The 18,643-nt window shown below is 43.2% G+C and overlaps 1 protein-coding gene across 8 annotated transcripts in view; it reads left to right on the top strand.

Moving 5' to 3' along the window:
- The window catches only part of LOC140725334 (alpha-1,4-N-acetylglucosaminyltransferase-like), a 29,826-nt gene extending 13,264 nt beyond the window's left edge, over positions 1-16,562 (top strand). For 3 of the 8 annotated variants that reach the window (XM_073040668.1, XM_073040669.1, XM_073040670.1), the window contains 3 exons: positions 6,347-6,479; positions 6,559-6,822; positions 15,489-16,562. In XM_073040668.1, coding sequence (XP_072896769.1) covers positions 6,444-6,479; positions 6,559-6,822; positions 15,489-16,091 — 903 coding nt within the window. In that variant the 5' untranslated portion in view covers positions 6,347-6,443 and the 3' untranslated portion in view covers positions 16,092-16,562. Of the gene's footprint in view, positions 1-5,481; positions 5,608-6,346; positions 6,823-15,488 lie in introns of those variants that run through there. The other 5 variants (XM_073040665.1, XM_073040666.1, XM_073040667.1 and 2 more) reach the window with 3 other exon arrangements.
- Positions 16,563-18,643: the final 2,081 nt, after the last annotated feature.

Below are 18,643 nucleotides of genomic sequence, written 5' to 3'. Positions count from 1 at the left end.
TGGGGGTAGAGTTAGTTTCATTTTTTCTTTTTTCTAGCCATATTTTGGCTTTTTTTCTTTTTCATACGGGGGTGGGGGTTGGTCTGTTTTCTTTTTCAATTTTTTTCTTATCAATTTGTTTTAGTTTTTTTACTCGGGCTGTTCATGAACTACAAATATGTCTACGATGTCGTCACTTCCGGGTCCGCTCTTTATTTTTGTCCCTCTTCCGGATGCATGAGTTTATAACATGGTTAACCCTTTATATACCAAAGGGATGACTTTAGAAACATGGTTCAAACCATTAACTTTGTGTCTTGGAATACTAATGGATTAAACCATCCGATTAAACGAAAGAAGATTTTCAAAGTATTCCAAAGACTTAATGCTCATTCGGGGCACTAGACAAGGTTGTCCTCTTAGTCCATTACTATTTAACATCGCTTTAGAACCTTTGGCAATTGCCATCAGAGAATCACAGGATATTTTGGGTATTAATCGTGGAACAGATATTCATAAGGTATCTTTATATGCAGACGATTTATTATTATTCATCTCTAATCCTGAGAAATCTATTCCAGCAGTCTTATCATTGTTGGCTCAATTTAGTGAGTTTTCTGGGTATAAGTTAAATCTTAATAAGAGTGAATTGTTTCCTTTGAATAGACAGGTCCCAAATTATGGTATTTTACCTTTTAAATTAGCTAACGATTCTTTTACTTATTTAGGGATTAAAATTACCAAAAACCATAAAGAATTATTTCGGTTTAATTTTTTACCCTTAATTGATCAGATTAAAGGTTTGTTTACTAAGTGGTCACCATTATCTTTATCTCTGATAGGTAGGATTAATGCTATTAAGATGGTTATTTTACCTAAATTTTTATATGTTTTTCAAGCGGTACCAATTTTTATTCCGAAATCCTTTTTTACTAATGTTGATTCAAAAATTTCTTCATATATATGGCAGAATAAAAATCCCAGGTTAGGTAAAATATACTTACAGAAGACAAAGAAGGATGGTGGGTTGGCATTACCCAATTTCAGATTTTATTATTGGGCAGTTAATATTAGATATTTGATATGTTGGTTGAAAGAATGGGATGGTCCTTTTGGCCCTCATTGGGTGAGTTTGGAAACCAAATCGGTTTCTGCTTATGCTCTGGGTTCTATCTTAGGGACATCTCTCCCTTTTGCTCTTTCTAAATTGCCGAAGCGAATTGACAACCCGATAGTTAAATATACCTTACGTATATGGTTTCAATTTCGGAAATTTTTCGGGTTGACTCAATTCATGTTAAATAGTCCTATTGTATCTAATTGTTTTTTCCATCCCTCAATTATAGATCATGCTTTTTTGGCTTGGAAAACTAAGGGATTATTAAGATTTTCCGACTTATTTTTGGACAACTGTTTTATGTCCTTTGAGCAACTAGCTAATAAATATAATTTGCCTAGATCTCATTTTTTTAGATACTTACAGGTTAGGCATTTTTTAAGTACGGTACTTCCTTCGTTCCCAAATTCTCTGTCTTCAGATACTTTGGAAAGTTTGTTTGAATTAAACCCTTTTCAAAAAGGGCTTATATCAAAACTTTATAATATAATTATGAAGATACGTTCAGTGCCCTTTGATAAGACCAAAAATGATTGGGAAAGAGAACTTAATCTTATTATTCCTATTGAGAATTGGGATAGAATTCTTAAATTAGTTAATACATCATCTATATGTGCCAAACATTCATTATTACAATTTAAGGTTGTACATAGGGCCCATATGTCCAAGGATAAATTAGCTCATTTTTATTCTCATATAAACCCTATTTGTGACAGATGTCATTTAGAAATCGCTTCTTTAACTCATATGTTTTGGTCATGTCCACTTTTGAGAAAATATTGGAAAGATATTTTTGATATTATTTCGGCAGTATTGAACATTGATTTACAACCCCATCCTATTACCGCAATTTTTGGTTTACCGATGATGGACTTACTTCACTTATCTCCTTCCGCCTGTCGAATGATTGCTTTTCTCACTTTGATGGCTAGAAGATCTATTTTGTTGAATTGGAAGGAAATTAATCCTCCCACGGTATTTCATTGGCTTTCTCAAACTATGTTATGTCTAAATTTAGAAAAAATTAGAAGTGCTGTATTTGATACTTCTATTAAATTTGAAAAGATATGGAGACCATTTATTCAATATTTTCATATGATGTAATGGCCCTGTGCCAGGCTTATTGTTTTTTTTTCAGCTTTAATCGTATGTATGTTGAGAGGATCGGAGTTGACGTCATTGATGTTTATGTATACTCGTGAGATACTATGAACAGCCCTTTTTTTTTCTCTTTTTAAAAGTTTTTTTTTTCTTCTTTGTTTTTTTTTTTCTTTTTCTTGATACTAGATTAGTAGATTAGCTAACTTTCTTAGATAGATTTTTTTTCTCTTTTTTACACTATATATTATGAAATATCTAAACTTACCTTGTTCATATATATACTATATGGTTTATGTTTTGGGAAACTTACTTATGCTCTATTCATTGTTTATGTATTACTTTATGTATAATGGGAGTCTATATATTTGTAATCCCTTACCATTATTTGAATTGTATCTCATTCATAATATTCTAAATATTAATAAAAAGATTGAAAGAGAGAAAATCGGCAAGAGGGTAGGCAGAGTGCGAGAGGGGTCTGAGATTTGTCTGTCACACGGAACCGTGTCTTTGAGGGAGGGGGACCCACCAATTCCCGTACGGATTTGGAGAGACACGGGGGCGGAGCAATCATTGATTAGCAGTAAGGTGTTAAAATTCGGACCTCAGACGGGAGAGGTAGCCCTGAGAGGCATAGGAAAATGGACCGAAGTGGTGCCTTTGCATAGGGTCCTTTTAGATTGTGAGTTGGTGTCGGGACCAGTGGAACTGGGGGTCCTGCCGGAGTTGCCGGGGGAAGGCGTGGACGTCCTTCTGGGTAACGACCTAGTGGGTGGGGAGATGGGTGCAGCCGTGAAGCTGACAACCCAGCCTGCGTGGGTTGAGGCCCCTCCGTCAGATCCTAAGATCTATCCCGCATGCGCGGTCACTCGCAGCATGTCGAAAAAGGCAGCTGAGCCCAAGAGCAGTTTAAATCTGAGCAGTTTTGATTTGGCCGAGACGTCTTTACCGACCCTGTGCCACGAGGGTTCTGAGGGTGGTAAAACGAGGAGTAGTGAAGTGAAAGGGGGTAAGGGAGAGGAGATAGATCTTCCCTTAGTGAAGAGAAAGGTCCTAGAGGTAGGAAATAAAGATGAGAAACAGATAAAGCGGTTAAAAGGTCCAGAGTTGGACATGGATGATCTGTCTGGTTTGGCAGACCTGTTTGAAGAAGTTGAGAGTTATAAAGGTGTTCCCGATAATGAGATGAAGGCAGTCCTAGATGAAAAGGATGCCATTACCTTGGAGAGGTCTGCCGGGTTGGCAGATGAGGTTGTTTCAGCCCACGGGGTTGAGTTTACTCCGGAAGGGAGTTGCCCAGAGAGTAGCTGGGAGGAGCAAGAGAATTTGGAATTTGTAAAAGGTACGGGTATTGAAAGCCTGGAAAAGGTCAATGTCCCATTTGAGTGTGTCCAAGACGGGGATGCACGTGGTCCTGAACCTAGTCCTGGAGCTCAGAAAAGGTCTGAGGTATCTGATTCAGCTGAACAAGACATCCGTCCTTTTGGGTCAGATAGACTGGGTTCAGTGAAGACAAGGTTAACCCTGGTAATTGTGGGAAGTGAGGGTTCCCTGGTGTTTGTACACGAAGGGGTGGTGAAACTTAAAGCGGAACTCGAACATGGGGGGATAAATATTATTATTGAAGGGAACAGAAAGTTTGTAGTTCCCAAACCGAATGAAGAAAATTTAAACCCTGCAGATCACTTACAGAGTAAGGCGGGAGCTGCTGGGGCCCCACACACTATTGTTATTCAAGGGTGTGGTGTGAAACAGCAGAATTCAAAATGCTGTTTGAACAAAGAGGGATCGCTTGCAGATCTTAAATTGAAAACTAATAGCATGACGGTTCCTGAAGAGAAAACTAAAGAATTAGGTGGAAATGACCTAAGTCTGGGACACGGTGTTGATAAAATAACTCCTATGAACGAGGCGGGCGGGAGTTTCCCTCGCCAAACTACTCGAATTCCTCCCGTAGGAACTCACCAGAAAAAAGGTGATGGTTAATGGGGGCGCCATTTTTAAATAGAAAAACCGGCTGAACGGGATTTTGACAAAGCTTGTGAGTAACAAAGACAACCCCCTTGGAACCTGCCTGTTAAGTTGAAATCTGAAGCTACCAGCCTTTAGTCAGGTACAAGAGGAAAAAATATTAAAGGAAGTACCACTGTAATCGTTACCTGTTTAGATGCTGAATTAAATGTATAACTGTATAGCTCTGTAGTGAAAAGAAAAGCTTGTGTATTGTGTTAGATTCTAAAATCCTGTAAGACTTTGTACGAATCCATTTTTAACCGCTGGTAAAAAACGTTTTTTAAGAGGGGAGGTGTTATGATCCCAGCCCCCTCCTTCCTGAGAATCGCAAGATCGTTATTAATTCGGGTCTTGGACCCAGGAAATGAGAGAGAATCCTCAGAGAGACAATGCAACGGATTTTGACCATTGTTTCTTGGAGACACCCTTGTAGATTGCGACTCTATACTACGTGCCAGCTATCAGGGATACATGGACACCCTCGGGCAATGTGGGGTGGGGATTGTATCACCCCACCTTGATTGACATCTACAACTCTGCAAGTCAAGATAAAAAGGGGACTGCAGGAGTGTGGTGAACTACATATACCTGTCTGGGCTGCTCCTGTGGCTCCTCCCACAGACCCTGCTGACTGCTCCTGTGGCTTCTCCCACAGACCCCTGCTGACTGCTCCTGTGGCTCCTCCCACAGACCCCTGCTGACTGCTCCTGTGGCTCCTCCCACAGACCCTGCTGACTGCTCCTGTGGCTCCTCCCACAGACCCCTGTATAAAGGTGACTGTGGCCTGTTGCCCTGCTCATTCCCCAGGATGTAGTGTTGTTCATTCTTCCAGTCAATAAAAGCCGATACCTCACTTCCTACGTCTCAGCGTGAGTTATTGATGGTGCATCAAGGAGGCTGTACCCTAGCGACGCACCAGAAGGAGACACCATCGCTCATCGCTCCCGTGATAACGGGAAGCTATTCGGAAGCCACGTGTGGTTTGTTTCCCCTAGCCTGGGGAGCGAGTGGCTGATAACACTGAAAAGGACTTCGAACTGACAACGGGGAACCCACGTTCCCGATTCAATGATTTGCGTCCAAAAGGCTGGCAAGTTTATTTTTCTCACCAAAAATCTCTCTCTCTCCAACACGTGAAACCCAGCCGTCCCCAAAAGGCAAAAAGCCTGCATGAACTCGAGAGACTTTGATATTTCCATCGGACAATAATTTACCCCTAGACAAAACGATAGAGCTACTTCTTATTGTTGATTATTACTATACCCGCGCTTTAGATTGAGTATTGACGACGTATATTATCTGAATGTTTGTATTAACCTTACTTTTGTGCCCCTTTATAAATAAAAACGTTTAAAAATAGTACCATCAGACTTCAATGGACCTCTCTATCTTTGCTGGTAAGTGACCCAGTTATGGGGTTCATAACACGATCGAGACAGAGAGAGAAGCATTGATTGCTTGATGATTGGTGACGGTATGATTGTGTCATGATCCAGTGGACGTGTAATGACATGCCTGAGAGCTGACATTTGATCTCTGCAAGTTAGCAAACAATTCACTGAACTAGACCCGTAGACTTTGTCAGGAAAAGAATGGTATTATCACTGTCCTTTCAGAGAGGAATGCTGCGGGTTCAGGAGGGAGTAGGTTATAGTGAGAGAGGAAGAGTCATTATCTTGCCCCTACCCTATTTCTCTTTTGTCAAATGTTATTTCCATTGTCTAATCCACGTCAGAGTCCACTCCATCCCACCCCTGCACTTTCTAAACACATAAAACTAACTTTTCTCTCACTGCATTTCTGACAATGGGTTTTCAACCTGGATCGTGAGCTCTGTTTCCACAGTTGCATGTGACCGGCAGCTTTGTCTATTTTTATGTTATAAATCCTATGTCTGATCAGCTCAAAACTTTCATGATAACTTTGTCTTTGGGTCCTTAATTCTAGATCCCAATACTTCAGAACAGTAAATGCAGGAGATTCATAATTTGCCAGTTTCTTTTAAACGTGTTTTTTTTAAAGAAAGATTTCTGCCATCAATAACAGGATGAATTTGTCTTCCTTTTCTATAAATCTAAATATGTCTTAGTTCATGTAGTCAATATTGAAAACAGAACATGCATCTTTGTTTTGCAGGAACATTTGACAAACCATCTCAGCTCCACATTATGATCTCCATGAAGAAAGGATATTTCCTTGTCTTAATATTGGCAACTGCAGGTGTGTTGTACAGATGCTGGGATTTAGAAGGCTATTATTCCATTCGAAGGTACATTCTTGGAATATTGCATCTAAAAGACGAATCTGGTTCTGAAAAAGATGTTCCTGATCTTGCATTCTTATACCAGAATCCCGGGATTATGTTTGTGGAGTCAACTGACAACGTAGAGCCGACACCATTAATGGTGTGTTCAGTGGAGTCTGCTGCTCTCCGAAACCCAGACAAACCAATCTATTACTTCATGAAGGGATTCAGTGGCAACTTGAGCAGGTATCCACAGCCTGAGTACAAAGGAATCCCTTTGCTCTCCTCAGTGAGGAATGTCACGATTCTACCCTTGAATGTCACTGAACTGTTCGAAGACACTCCATTGAAAAGCTGGTATCAAAAGGTAATCAACAGAAATATCTGATTTTGTTTGGTAAGCTCAGTGTTTGACTCAAATTAACTTATTTTTAAATGAATGTAGAGCATATATGTCAAACTCAAGACCCACGGGCCAAATTCGGCCCGCGGTGGAATTATCTTTGGCCCACGAGATAATATCTAATTACTATTAAAGCTGGCCCCAGTAATCAAAGCGCCTATGGCATATGATATGGCTAATGCTGAGTTTATTCAGGTACCAGGTTTTCAGGGTTTTTAGGGTTTATTCGGCAGTCTTCTTCATAAGAAACGGAATTTGTAAAGTGAAACACTTTGTAGTTATAGCAGAGACTGAGACACATGAGAGCAGGCTGAAAAAACAGAGGCAACGAAAGCTGCATTCGCACGCGTCCGACTGATCTGGCCCGCATGAAGCTGCATTTTGCTCAATCTGGCCCGTGACCTAAAGTCAGTTTGACACCCCTGATTTATTGTAGAGTATCGGTAGGACTGATGGGAAATAAATATCTAGGGCAGAAGTACTGGATGCAGTGAAAGGCATTGCCACATTGACAAACATTGCCTCGCCTATTCTTTACGTTTAAACCAGTGTGTTGTATCTGAGAGCATTTTACTGCAGGCCAGATGTTGGAGGCAGGGCAGACATGCTAATGGACACCAAAGGGAAAGGTACATGGTATATTTTGAGACAAGGCAGTGCTGTACAAAGCAAGTGGAGAAAATTAATGTGATTAAAAATTTAAACTTGACACCTTGGGTCTCAATCGAAGACAGCAGAGATACACTGTACAACAGTCACTTGCCTAATCTGGCTTTGGATTCTCCAGTGTAGAAAGACAAGAATCCTGATGCAGTGCACAAAAATTGGTAGAAATACAGATAATTTGTTGCTTGACCTGAAGGAGCAATTGAGCACCTGGAAGATAGATAAGGAACTTCTATAAATAATGACTTCCCTTCTCACATGACCAAAGTGCAGAAATTTTTCCTCTATGTACATTCAAAGGTGCTGTATGATGGAAGATGATTACTGGTGGTAATAGGTGTTCGAGTTAATTCCATAATGAAACTTCCAACATGTGGTCCAAAACCTAAAGTCAAAAGATGATGGATGACAGTGGGAGCCCACATATCCACACAACTCAGAAAACTTCTTAAAGAAACAGCACACAAGACACAAGTACTGCAAATCTACCTCATAAAGAGTCATAATATCTTCAGTTAGTCACAGCATAGTCCTCTGGAGCATAGAGTTAGTATTTAAATATCTTCCAGCACGTTACAGTGAGTGAATATTTTAGGGAAGTTGTTGATGCCAAGGTCAGTGTTAATGCCCGAACAACAAAGATATGATTTTATTTTGTTTAAGCAACTTTATTTTCAGTGTCTCAGTTCAATACCTGAGGGCCTCCACGTTTTCATCCCACAATCCCCTTTCTCACCCAGTATGTACGTGCGTACAAGGGAAAAAGCACATCCCTACTAAATGCTTACATAGTCCTAGTTGACAGAACTCAACATTCTCCCATCCTTTTTGTGTATATATTGAGAAATATAAGTTAAAAAAATTCAAGACCATTCAAATACCGATTAGGATATGAGAGTTAGTTTTAACCCCTGTCTTTAAAGAGGGTGACCACTTGCAAGACTGAAGGTCCTGATGGAGTACCAGGTAAGGCTCTGAAAACCTGTGCCAACCAACTGGTGGGAGTATTCAAGGACATTTTCAACTTCTCACTACTAAGGGTGGAAGTTCCCACTTGCTTCAAAGAGGCAACAATTATAACAGTGCCTAAAATAATAATGCGAGCTGCCTTGATGGCTATCACCCAGCAGCACTCACATCAACTGTGATGAAATGCTTGGAGAGTTTGGTCATGACTAGACTGAACTCCTGGCTCAGCACACAGTAGGTCAATGGCAGATGCAATCTCAATGGCTCTTTACATGGCTTTAGACCACTTGGACAACCCGAAACCTATGTCAGGATGCTGTTCATCGACTATAGCTCAGCATTTAATACCATCATTCTCACTATCCTGATTGATAAGCTATAGAACTTGGGCCTCTGTACCTCCCTCTGTAATTGGATCCTCAACTTCCTAACAGGAAAACCACAATCTGTGCGGATTGGTGATAATACCTCCTCCTCGCTGACGACCAACACTGGTGCTTAGCCCAATGTTCTACTCTCTCTATACCATAACTGTATGGCTAGGCATAGCTCAAATACCATGTATAAATTTGCTGATGATACATCCACTGTTGGTAAAATATCAGATGGAGATGACAGGGCGTACATGAGCGAGATATACCGTCTAGTGGAGTAGTGTTGCAGCAACAACCTTGCACTCAATGTCAGTAAGACGAAAGAGCTGATTGTAGACTTCAGGAAGGGTAAGACGAAGGAGCACATACCAATCCTCATAGAGGATCAGAAGTGAAGAGAGTGAGCAGGTTCAAGTTCCTGAGTGTCAAGATCTTTGAGGAGCTAACCTGGTCTCACCATATTTCTGCAGCTATAAAAAAAGGCAAGACAGTGACTACACTTCATTAGAAGTTTGAAGGGATGTGGGACTACTGCACAGGACTGAAAGAAGCTGCAGAGGGTCATAAATTTAGTCAGCGCCATCTTGGGTACTAGCGTACAAAGTACTCAGGACATCTTCAAGCAGCGGTGCCTCAGAAAGGTAGCGTCCATTATTAAGAATCCCCAGCACCCAAGGATGCCCTTCTCTCACTGTTACCATCAGGTAGCAGGTACAGAAGCCTAAGGGCACACACTCAGTGATTCAGGAACAGCTTCTTTCCCTCTGCCATGTGATTCCTAAATGGACATTTAACCCATGAATGCTACCTCACATTTTTTAATATATATATGTAGCCTCCGTGACCCCAATTGGCCCCCGTTCGCCTAGGGTGAACCACCATCGCCCCACCAATAGTGCAATACGTCGGTGTAAATACGGAGTAATGCCCCCCCCCCAGTAAAAGCACGCAATACAAATATCAGACAATGCACCCAAAAGCGAGTAAATAGTTGCAACTTTGTAGTTTTCTCTTAGTGGTGGGTTAGTAGAAACAGATAATCTAAAGGCACAAATAAATAAGTTTATCAGTTTGTGCACATAATATTTTAATATGTTGTAGCTCACGCCTCCAGTTCCATCCACAACGACCTTCCGAGCCTTCGGCCACCGTCCGAACCACCGACATCCAGTATCCATTGCTCTGGAACCGCTGTCTGCTCCTCACACGTCCGTCCCCCTCGTTCTCCTCCTGAAAAAGACCATGAACTCCCGCTCAGCTCACACATGCAAGATAGCATAACAATTCTCCATTGGTTATTTTCCCCCTTATCGGTAGTCAGAACCCAAACATTCCTGACACAGGAACGCATTACAGCATTACAGAGAAGCCATTTTGTTAGCCTGAACAGTTAACACCACTGTTACGGGTACTGAGAGTCCTACATTCTCCCCCTACTAAATTTAGTCAAGCCCTCATGACGCTCAGATAATTTGCCAACCCTTCCTGCAAAGCACAAAGCCCAACCCAGGTGCAGAAAGCAGTGACATAACTCCCTAAAACAGTGGAGATCACACCCTGTTCCCCAGGTGCAACATAGACCAACCTATCTGGGGGGCGCCTACTTCTCTGATACCTGCGCACTCCCTCTTCTACCTCCTCCACTTCGGACACTACAGAATACTCATGGAAACTATGAGGCGAACCCTCCTGAAAGCGGTCACCCAAACCCTTCTGCACCTCGCAACCCTCTATCTCTTGCTCGGGCCCCACATCCTCCTCACCAATGCCCTGTGCTACTCCCAACAGCCCATCACTAGCCCCCCTTACCCCCTCTAACCCAGTGGGGGAAGGGCCAGTTGTAGCAGTGAACCAGATGTCCAATATGTTGACTCCATCGACTCTTTTTGCTGATCTCCAGAGTCCCGAGCATGTCTAAAAAAGTCCGATTAAACCTCTCTGGCTGGGGATCGTCCTGTGGATGATATGGGATGGTCCTCGATTTCTCAATCCCCAGCATATCCAGTAACTCATAGATGAGCTTACTCTCAAAGTCCTGTCCCTGGTCACTGTGTATCCGTCGGGGAAGGCCATAATGCACAAAATACTTCTCCCATAGCACTCTTGCCACTGTAGTTGCCCTCTAATCCTTGGTGGGGAATGCTTGAGCATGCCTGGTGTAATGATCGGTGATGACTAGGACATTCGCCGTGTTGCTGGTATCGGGTTCTATGGCCAGGAAATCCATACACACCAGGTCCAAAGGCCCCGCACTCTGCAAGTGCGACAACGGAGGCAGTGTCTTCCGGCAATACTCGTCGACCTCTGACCTCATTCAGGGCCAATAAAACCAGTCCTTCAGCAATCCATAGGTCTTCGCCACCCCCAAGTGCCCAGAGTCATCATGCAGTGACCTCATCACAACCCTCCGATACTTCCCAGGCAGGACCAGCTGCCAACTCCGAGGTCGGTCCGGGGGTGACGTTACCCGGTATAACATTTGGTTCTTCAACCTCAACCGAGGCCACTCTCTCAGTAACAGAGACACTGAGCCATGTTGTGTCTTCTCCACCCAGGCCACGTCCCCCTTTTCAACTGCGTCCCAAATAGCGCCAATGCCAGGGTCATCTCGCTGAGCAGCTGCAATTTCCCCAGGACTCAACTCTGGCAGCTGTGGGGTCTTCAGAGCCGACATGTCACAGTCAACTAGGGGTAGGGCATCATCGGATGCCCCCAATGGGTCCACCACACACTCTGGCTGCTCCTTTTCCTCGGCCTGCGCGGTGATAGCAAACTGACACATGGCCTCCACTCCGGATGCAGGAACGCTCTCCCACTCCTCGTCCCCCTCCAGGTCCTCATGCTTCCATCAAGACAGAGCATCTGCATCGACATTCCGGCTCCCCGGCCGGTACTTCAGGCTAAAGTCATTTGCAGACAGGACGGCCAACCAACGATGACCGGTGGCGTCCAGTTTCGCCGAGGTCAGGATGTAGGTAAGCGGGTTGTTGTCCGTCTGTCCCTCAAACTTGGCCCCGTAGAGATAGTCACTCAGCTTATCCACTACCGCCCATTTCAATGCCAGAAACTCCAACTTGTGGCTGGGGTAGTTCCTCTCGGAGGGTGACAAACTCCAGCTGACAAATGCTACCGGCCTCAGCCCGGCACCCTGATCCTGATACAAGACCACCCCTAACCCCTCCCGACTAGTATTGGTGTGTAGCACATAGGGCAACCGGGGTTCCGCAAAAGCCAGCACCGGCCCCTGAATCAGCGTCTCCTTAAGGGACCGAAAAGCCGCCTCACATCGGTCATCCCATCTCTGTCTGAAGGGCTCTGCCGGGTTCAAATATTCTCCAGCCTTCCGTCCTCCTCTCCCTTTCCCTTTCTGTCCCAGAGGGGGTTAGCCATGCAGAGGCTGGTTCAAGGGATGGCTCACCTTGGCATAGCCCTTCACGAATCTCCAGTAATATCCACAGAACCCCAAGAACGAGCACAGAATGCTCACAGTCTGGGGTCTCGGCCAGGTGGTCGCTGCTTTGATTTTACTCGGGTCTGTAGCTACCCTGTTCTGTGAGATTATATGTCCAACATACCTAACAAACATCTGGCAAAACGGGCACTTGTCCAGTAAAGTTTTAACCCTTCATCCTTCAGCCGGTTGAGCACCTTCAGTAGCCTCGCTTCGTGTTCTTCCAAGGTGGATCCAAATACTATCAGGTTGTCCAAATATACCAGCACTTCAAGCAAGTTCATATTCCCCACGGTCTTCTCCATGACCCTCTGGAAGGTGGCAGGAGCCCCCAATATGCCTTGGGGCATCCTTTCAAACTGGTAAAATCCCAGAGGACATATAAAGGCCATCTTCTCCTGATCCGCCTCACTCATTGGGATCTAGAAATATCCACTCCTCAAATCCAACACACTGAACCACTTTGCCTCACTCAGACAGGCCAGCATGTCTTTGACCCTGGGGACCGTATACTGGTCAGGGATGGTGCACATATTCAGGGTCCTATAGTCCACATACACATGAATCTTCCCATTTTTCTTCCTGGCCATGACTATCGGGGACACATAAGGGCTGCGGGACTCCAAAATTATCCCAGCTTCCTTCAACTTACACAAATGTTGCCGCACATCATCCACATCTGCAGGGGCCCATCATCGCGACCTTTCTCGCAATGGGATGTCTTCAGTCACCCGGATGGTGTGGCGAGTGCTCCTGAAACAGCCCAAGTCAAACTCATCAACATCTTCTCCACCATCCTCCGCTTCCAACTCTCTGCACAGGTGAGGCCCCAAAGTTAAACGCCCCAGCGGTCAACTTATCCCTGTTTTCCAATGGTTCTCCTCCCGCGAGCCTCACGGGGGCACTATGCATCACCGTCACTGGGAACAAATGCGCCAGGGGCATTCCTCGTTTAAAAGTGATCTCCCGTTGTGTGGTGTTCCTGATGTTCACCGCCACCCGGCGTGCCTTCACCACCGAGAGCTTCTGTAGCTCAGGCCTCACCAGCACCCCAGCTGGGAATCTCGATTCCCCCTCGAGATCCTCCAGGCTGTCCACTAACAAGGCTTCACCCTCAGGCACTCTGGGGTATCTGGGGATCCCCACCACTCTCGTTACTTCACTGGGCCGTACCACCCTGGGCTTTGACTGGGCACACCATACAGTTCCTCTTTCCAATACCGTGTCCCACCCGTGGCGACCACCCACATCTTTAAAGGCAGCTTGGAACACCAGGTGCACTGACAGTCCTCACCCGCCTTCTCCTTGAAAGCCCCCAGGAGTTTCTGCACAATAGGGGTGTTGGTCCCTATCAGAATTGACACAACTCTAGTCACAACTGGGTCCAGGCAAACCAGTGCCAAGGCCTCATGAACCTCAGACACTCCCACCTCGGCCTCGAGGAACTTCAGCCTCATGGACAAATAACCATTGTATGGGTACTGACCAGCACTGATACCCCAAATTTCCAGGGCATTGAAGGATGTCAGGGGTGAATGTGACAAATACTGATCATAGAACGAATGGTACAATAGCGTGACCTGCGACCCCGTGTCTAGTATGGCTTTTGCATCTATTCCCTCTATCCGGATTGACACACTGGATCTGGGTCCCACCAATCCTTCTGGGATTGGCTCTTCTCCACTCAGGGGTCCCGTGGCACATTGCTGGGAACGTGTTTTCCCAGAGACTCCAGGCCGTTCCCTCACTGAGTCTCCTCTAAGTTTCACGACACCCTCATCCTTCATCCTTCAAAAATGATAGGACCCGCTCTCGAAAATCTCCGCCCCCAGCTGCTGGCAACTCCTCAGGTGTCCCATCAAACCTTTCCGCTGAGACAATATGCACGCCCCTGTCACTGAGGTCACAGAGATGGTGGCAGTCCCACCACCGAGACGTCAGCACCAATCTGCACTAACACATATCTCTAACCGTACTCAAGCATCGAATTAACACTTTGCCTGAGGTATGCATGTGCACCCCACTTAATACGCAGACATGAGTAAATGGTATGTCCTCGATCTCACATCAGAGTTCAATCTTATCCGAATCCATCTCCCGTCGTTTAAACCGGGGCGAATTACACCATATGTGACAAATTCAAACCCAGACGAGAAACCCCCACAAATGTCACCCCAGTTGGCCCCTGTTTGCCTAGGTTGAACCGCCGTCACCCCCGCCAATAGTGCAATACTTCGGTGTAAATACGGAGTAATGCCCCCCCAGTACACGCTCGCAATACAAATATCAGACAATGCACCCAAAAGCGATTAAATAGTTGCAACTTTATAGTTTTCTCTTAGTGATGCGTTAGTAGAAACAGATAATCTAAATGCACCAAATAAGTAAGTTTATCAGTTTGTGCACATAATATTTTAATAGGTTGAAGCTCAGGCCTCCAGTTCCATCCACTACGACCTTCTGAGCCTTCATTCACCGTCTGAACCGCCAACATCCAGTATCCATTGCCCTGGAACTGCTGTCTGCTCCTCACATGTCCGTCCTCCTCGTTCTCCTCCTGAAAAAGACCGTGAACTCCCGCTCAGCTCACACATACAAGATAGCATAACAATTCTCCATTGGTTAGTTCCCTCCTTATCTACAGTCATAACCCAAACATACCAGACACAGAAACCCATCACCGCATTACAGAGAAGCTATTTCATTATAACAATACAGAGAAGCTATATTGTTAGTCTGAACAGTTAACACCACTGTTACGGGTACTGAGAACCCTACATATATTATTTCTGTTTTTGCACAATTTTTTATCTATTCAATATACATATACTGTAATTGATTGATTGATTGATCTTTTCTTCAATATTATGTATTGCGGCTGCTGGTAATTTAACAAGACTCAGAACACATGCCGATAATAAACCAGATTCTGATACTGATATTAATAGAATTCATAATGCCTTCACTATGTGCCTTTGACAGCAGAAGAGCTGGTGTTCCTCCTTTGTGAGACACCCAACTAGAACTTCCTTTGTAGTTGACTATTATCTTAATTTCCTTTCTCATTATTTCTACATCTATATTTCTCTTCCTGATGCTAAATACAGTTCTTTATTATCACTGAAATACTCAGTTAATGGATTAAACTTTTCTTGTCATTTATACTGTAGGTAAATCCACAAAAGGAGAGGTTTTGGACTCATGTACTTGCTGATGGCTGCAGGTTAGCGTTGATCTGGAAATATGGAGGAATCTACCTGGATACTGACATTATATCACTGAGGTCTATGCCGTTTGATAACTTTACCTGTCCACAAAGCCCAAATGTTTTCAATAATGGAGCAATGGGTTTCTATCAGAAGCATCATACCTTTTTGTGGAATTGCATGGAAGATTTTGTGGCTCATTACATTGGTCATGTTTGGGGTCAACAAGGTCCTCAACTGATCACCCGTGTGCTGAAGAGATGGTGCAATACCACTGAACTAGCCACCTTCATTGGCAAGGAATGCAATGGCATCTCTATATGGATCTCAAAACGTTTCTATCCAGTCCCATATTCAGCATGGCAGAAGTACTTTGCTCCCTGGAAAAAGGAGCATATAGAACGGGTCTTTTCAGATACGTATGGAGCACATGTCTGGAACTTCATGAATAAACACAAGAAAATAAAAGTTGCTGCTGGAAGTGGATCATTAATGGAACATTTCTTCCAGTTGCATTGTCCAAATACATACAAAAATTTAATTCAATCCAGCAATAGTGCAGAATGATTTTGGATCTGATATTGTACAATGAATGACATAATTAGGTTGTCAAGAGTGCATTCATTATTAATTCTGACAACTGGATACCCTTCTATTCAATGATTCAATAGAAAGACTAAACAGAATTGAAAACCAATTTCTAACTCCAGTTTTACGTGATGTAACTGGGCCAATGCATGATCTTCTATTTCGCTTTTATAAATTGGAGAAGTGGTCTGAGTGAGTATTGGCACTGAGGAAACAGAAGAATTCACGGCTTCAGTTCTTTTGTATCAATAGTCCATTGACTTGGCTGGAATCTTTATCAAGCTGTTCTTCTGTATCAGTGGCCTTATAAATTGTAACAATTCTGGAAGTTGAACAGTGAACTTGTTTGAACCGCCAGAGGGATGAGATCGCTTCTCCCCCTGTTGTCGGGACCAAGTTCCCTTGCTAGCTAAGCTTGAAGAAATAAACTGGTGAAAATATAAGTAACAATCTTTTGTGCTGTGGTTATTTGGTCTGGTGATTTAAGTTTACAAAGTGATTCTTTTCAAATCTTTTATTATTATTATTATTCAAAAATAACACAAGTACGTCGAAGTAACAACACTTACAATGCCTCCAAAAAAAAAGAAATTATCTTAAAGATTGAAAAATTTTTTGTGAATAAAAAAAACCCCTGCTAAGCAAGAATAGTGAGAAAAAAAGAAACCCATTGAGGGCACAACCCCGGAGCCATGCGTCATACAGAAAGCTGCTAAAAGTAAACATCAAACTGCCAACAAGAAAGAAAGATATATCAGAAAAAAATTTACACTTAGATCATGGAGGAAATCAATCAGTTAACTGAAATGATAATAACGAGCAAATGAGCCCCATCTCTTCTCAAAATCAAATAAAGGTTCAAAGGTTCGACTTCTAATTTTCTCCAAATTAAGACACAGCATCACTTGAGAGAACCATTGTGACAAAGTAGGAGCTGATATATCCTTCCATTTCAGCAAGATGGCCCTCCTAGCTATCAATGTAACAATTGCAATAACATGTTGGTCAGACACAGAAATACCATGGATATTTTGAGGAATTATTCCAAAAAGCACAGTCTATTTATTAGGTTGTAAGTTGATTCTGAGTGCTTTAGAAATTGTCAATAAGACTGACTTCTAAAACTGTTTTAATATAGAACATGACCAGAACATATGTGTCAGTGTAGCTATCTCAGTTTTACATCTATCACAATACTTGTCAACATTGGGAAATATTTTAGAAAGTCTCTCCTTCGTCAAATGGTAACGATGCACAATTTTAAATTGAATCAGTGAATGACTAGCACAGATCGAAGAAGAGTTAACCAACTTCAGAATCCATGTCCAATTCTCCCATATAAAAGTCAAATTGAGTTCTTTCTCCCAATATTGTTTAATCTTAAATAAAGGACGCTTATCCCATTGTAATAATAAATTATAAATTCTTCCATAGAACCTTTCATCGAAGGGTTCATATTCATAATAGTATCTAACAAGTCAGCCTCCAATATGTAAGGAAAATTACTTAAATATTTTTGTAAAAACTGTCTAACTTGAAGGTATTGTAAAAAGTGTGAATATGAGAGAGAATATTTATTGATTAATTGTTCAAAAGACATTAATCTGCCTTCTTTAAATAAATCCAAAAAAGAATTAATACCTTTATTTTTCCTAAGTAAGACAACTGGATCACTCCAGGAAGGTTTAAAAAAGTAATTATGATAAATTATACTACAATGTTTAAGATTAAAAAAATTGCAGAACTGGAGCCCAATTTGTAAAGAGTGCTTAACCACAGGATATAGGTTTATATTAGCATCTTTAGCTAATTGTATGGGTAGAACAACTCCTAATAACAAAGTTAAATAAAACTGTTTCACAGCTCTCAGTTCCAGGTCTACCCAAGTAGGCTGATCATTCTTATCACCCCAATATAACCAAAAGGACATATATCGCAAATTACCAGCCCAATAATACATTCTTAGATTAGGCAAAGCGAGACCTCCATCCTTTTTCAACTTTTGTAAATGACATTTACTAATTCTGTTATGGTTCAGTCCGGAACCCGCATTTCCGGTCTTCATCTGGTCCGCGGACTCCGGACTTCGGGTCTTGTAGCCGTCCCTCCTTTCGCCACTGAGCCCAATTAGTCACATCTGTGGATTACCTTGACTTATTGGGGCTCAAGGAGGAGCACCTGATGCCCATCGGCTGGCGGTGTAAATAGGGGGATCTGGGACTGAGTAGAGATGGGGGGGTTGTTCTGCCTATCCTGTTCCTCTGGTTACCCTGGCTTGGAGATCCCCTTGTTAAAGATGAGTTCTTTGAGTAAGTCTGGCAGTCACCCTGGACCTAGTTCCCTTCCTATCCCTTGCCTCCATCAGACAAGCCTGGCTCGACTGCCGTTGCCCAGCGAGGGATTCTGCCCCTTTCCATCCCTCGCTGCCGACGGGTTGTGCCCTGCAACCTACCCAGGTGCCCCGCGACCTGCTCAGTGCCTCGTGTTCCTGCCTGGGAGGTCCAGGCCCTGCCCAGGAGTTATGCAGCCCG

This window comes from Hemitrygon akajei, chromosome 3, assembly GCF_048418815.1.
Source record: "Hemitrygon akajei chromosome 3, sHemAka1.3, whole genome shotgun sequence".
In the NCBI taxonomy this organism is placed as follows: domain Eukaryota; kingdom Metazoa; phylum Chordata; class Chondrichthyes; order Myliobatiformes; family Dasyatidae; genus Hemitrygon; species Hemitrygon akajei.
Note: the sequence above shows the minus strand (reverse complement) of the source record. Positions and strands in the feature narration are given on the sequence as shown.